Genomic DNA, 2,609 nt, shown 5'->3' with positions numbered 1-2,609 from the left:
CACTTAATTTGTGGTGTGTTGGCTCACTCTAGTGGTATGCCAGCAGTAGTACGGCCTGTCTACCCTTATTTGGATTTTTTTTTGTAGCCGTATGAATGGCAAACTACACTCATTGGCAGCGGCATAGGCACACTTAAAATTTCTTCTGAAATTTTCGCTTTCTAGTTTGTTTTGTTCTTTTAATCCAGGGCCAGACCAGCAGTTCAGACATCAACATCTTGGAATGCTTCTATCATCTGGGAGGGAATGTTTGAACCAAATCTTTTTGATCAAAAACACATAGGAGAAAAGTCATCAGTGGCCCTTACTGTGTTTGCTGTGGGACGGTCAGTTCCTCCATAAAAACTGTATTCCTTGGCTATTATACAGTGGTGCCTTCTAGTTAATAGAATTGAATAGAATGAATAAGAAATGTAGGCATACCTATGCCTGAATCAGTTCAATATGGCGAATTTAAACTGTAAATTCTCTAGCCCACATAAGTAATCATGAGGTGGTGACTCTAGTTTTAGTTTATGGGGGGAAATATGCCTTATACCCCTGCAAAAGGGTTGCAAATGCATATGATAAGATCCACAAGCACAAACAAATGTTTACAAATGTGTACATGGATTTCTGTGTAACTTTTGAGGAGTCACAAATATGTGCTCCAATTCATGCTCAAATACAAAGAAATTTGACCAAACTGTTTTGAAATCCAGACATCTAAACCTGAATAAATTTGTGCACATACATCTACGGTTATTATTATTATTATTATTATTATTATTATTATTATTATTATTAGCATTAGCATTATAGTCATGTCTAGGTCTTTTCTTGCTTTCTTGCATGTTGCCTTCTTTGTTGCTTTTTTTTTTTTTTTAGCTTCTAAAAATGTAATTGGTAATTAGTATCTGGAGTAGTTGGCCTTTATGACCCATAACCAATAAACACCAGCTTGCCTTGCTGTTTGTTGGGTGTGGACGATTGAACCTTGGCTCAGATTGAAATAATTACTTTTGGTGCATCAAAGATAGTGAAGAAATATACAAACAGGATGGGTTTTGTATTGTTTTGCAATAATTTACAAATAAAAAAAATCATTTGTTTTTCTCTGTCTCTCATTAAGGTACCTGGATGCCTACCTCAAGACTTTCCTCATCTCAGCAGAACAACATTTTATGTTGGGATTACCAGTGACATATTATGTGTTTACAGACTTACCAGACAAAGTACCAAACATCACACTTGCTTCTCACAGAAACATAAAGGTTATCCAGGTGGGAAAGCACACCAGATGGCAAGACATTTCTATGATGCGAATGAGGACAATATCAGAAGCTATAGAGTCAGAGATCCGTCACAGATTTCATTATGTCTTCTGTTTTGATGTGGATCAGGAGTTTAAGGGGAGATTTGGGTCTGAGGCACTGGGTGATTCTGTGGCTTTGCTCCATGCCCACTATTATAAATTACCAAAAGCCCGGTTTACCTACGACAGAAACCCCAAATCTAAAGCCTTCATGGAAACTGGAGATTTCTGCTACCATGCTGCTATCTTTGGAGGAACGTGGCAAAATGTAAAGCATTTGGTAGATGCTTGTTATCTGGCTATCATGGAGGATAAAATAAATGATGTGGAGGCTCTGTGGCATGATGAGAGCCATCTAAACAAGTACTTTTGGATTCATAAACCAAGCAGGCTGCTGTCTCCAGAGTACTGCTGGGACCAGAGCATTTGGGACAAGCAGGATATACTTGTCACCCGCCTAGTGTGGGCACCAAAACATTATGACACACTTCGTACTGGCTAGATTGAAAATCAAAGTTGGAATTATTTTATAAGCAAGGGGATAGCTTGTTAAACGTGTATATATAGGCTTATTTTATGTTGGATTATTAAGTGTGCTAGTAGAATAGCTCGTCTTCCTTTTCTGAAAACTCATCTAATCCAGCTAGGTAAATCTAAATGCTTAGGCTTGGAGGACTGTTGTTCTTTTTTGTAATTATGTTGCAATATTATATATTATTTTGTAAATATTTTAGGTTGTGACTAAATCTGGAGACTTTAATTATAGTTTGGTGGCTAACAAAGGTGAAAATTCTGCTTATGTACTAAAATCTTAAAATACCATAAAGAGAAGCATATCCTCTGACCAGTAGGTTTTTGTGGAATATTTAGGGTGTCAAGAAGACAGACAGAAGTGAATTAAAAGGCCTAAAATCCAACTTTCATGGGTGTAATGTAACAAAGAGTGCAGTGACAGAGATTTATGCATGTGCTTTTGCTGATAGTTATTTTTGCTTTAATCAAATCTTGAATCTAATCAAAAATATGATCAAGAGGTAATAATTTAAAAACGAAGTGATTTTATTATGAATGGGCAATCAGAAGAAGTAATTTTTGGGTGTATTGTGATTGATAAATACTGAAGTTCACATATTTACTGATATAAGGAGAGAAAGCAAATTCTAAGTTACAATGAAGTAATCAGAATTGAAAACTGTATGTGAAGTACAAAGAGCAATGTATTTCTAATCAAGATGATAAGAAGATGATAAGAAATCAGGCTAATGTTATGCAAACTGAAGTGAAATTATGTTGAATAAATGTGACAATTGTAATA

At 35.7% G+C, this 2,609-nt stretch overlaps 1 protein-coding gene across 1 annotated transcript in view; it reads left to right on the top strand.

Annotated features, from left to right (window-relative positions):
- Positions 1 to 1,855, top strand: part of LOC102196752 (alpha-1,3-galactosyltransferase 2-like) — a 28,843-nt gene extending 26,988 nt beyond the window's left edge. The window contains exons 2-3 of the mRNA XM_005744409.1: positions 189 to 326; positions 1,112 to 1,855. Coding sequence (XP_005744466.1) covers positions 189 to 326; positions 1,112 to 1,796 — 823 coding nt within the window. The 3' untranslated portion in view covers positions 1,797 to 1,855. The remainder of the gene's footprint in view (positions 1 to 188; positions 327 to 1,111) is intronic.
- The last annotated feature ends 754 nt before the right edge of the window (positions 1,856 to 2,609 follow it).

The sequence above is a fragment of the Pundamilia nyererei genome, unplaced genomic scaffold (assembly GCF_000239375.1).
Source record: "Pundamilia nyererei isolate P.nyererei 1_Seehausen unplaced genomic scaffold, PunNye1.0 scaffold00143, whole genome shotgun sequence".
NCBI lineage: Eukaryota > Metazoa > Chordata > Actinopteri > Cichliformes > Cichlidae > Pundamilia > Pundamilia nyererei.
The sequence above is the reverse complement of the archived record's forward strand: the minus strand, read 5'-3'. Positions and strand labels throughout refer to the sequence as shown.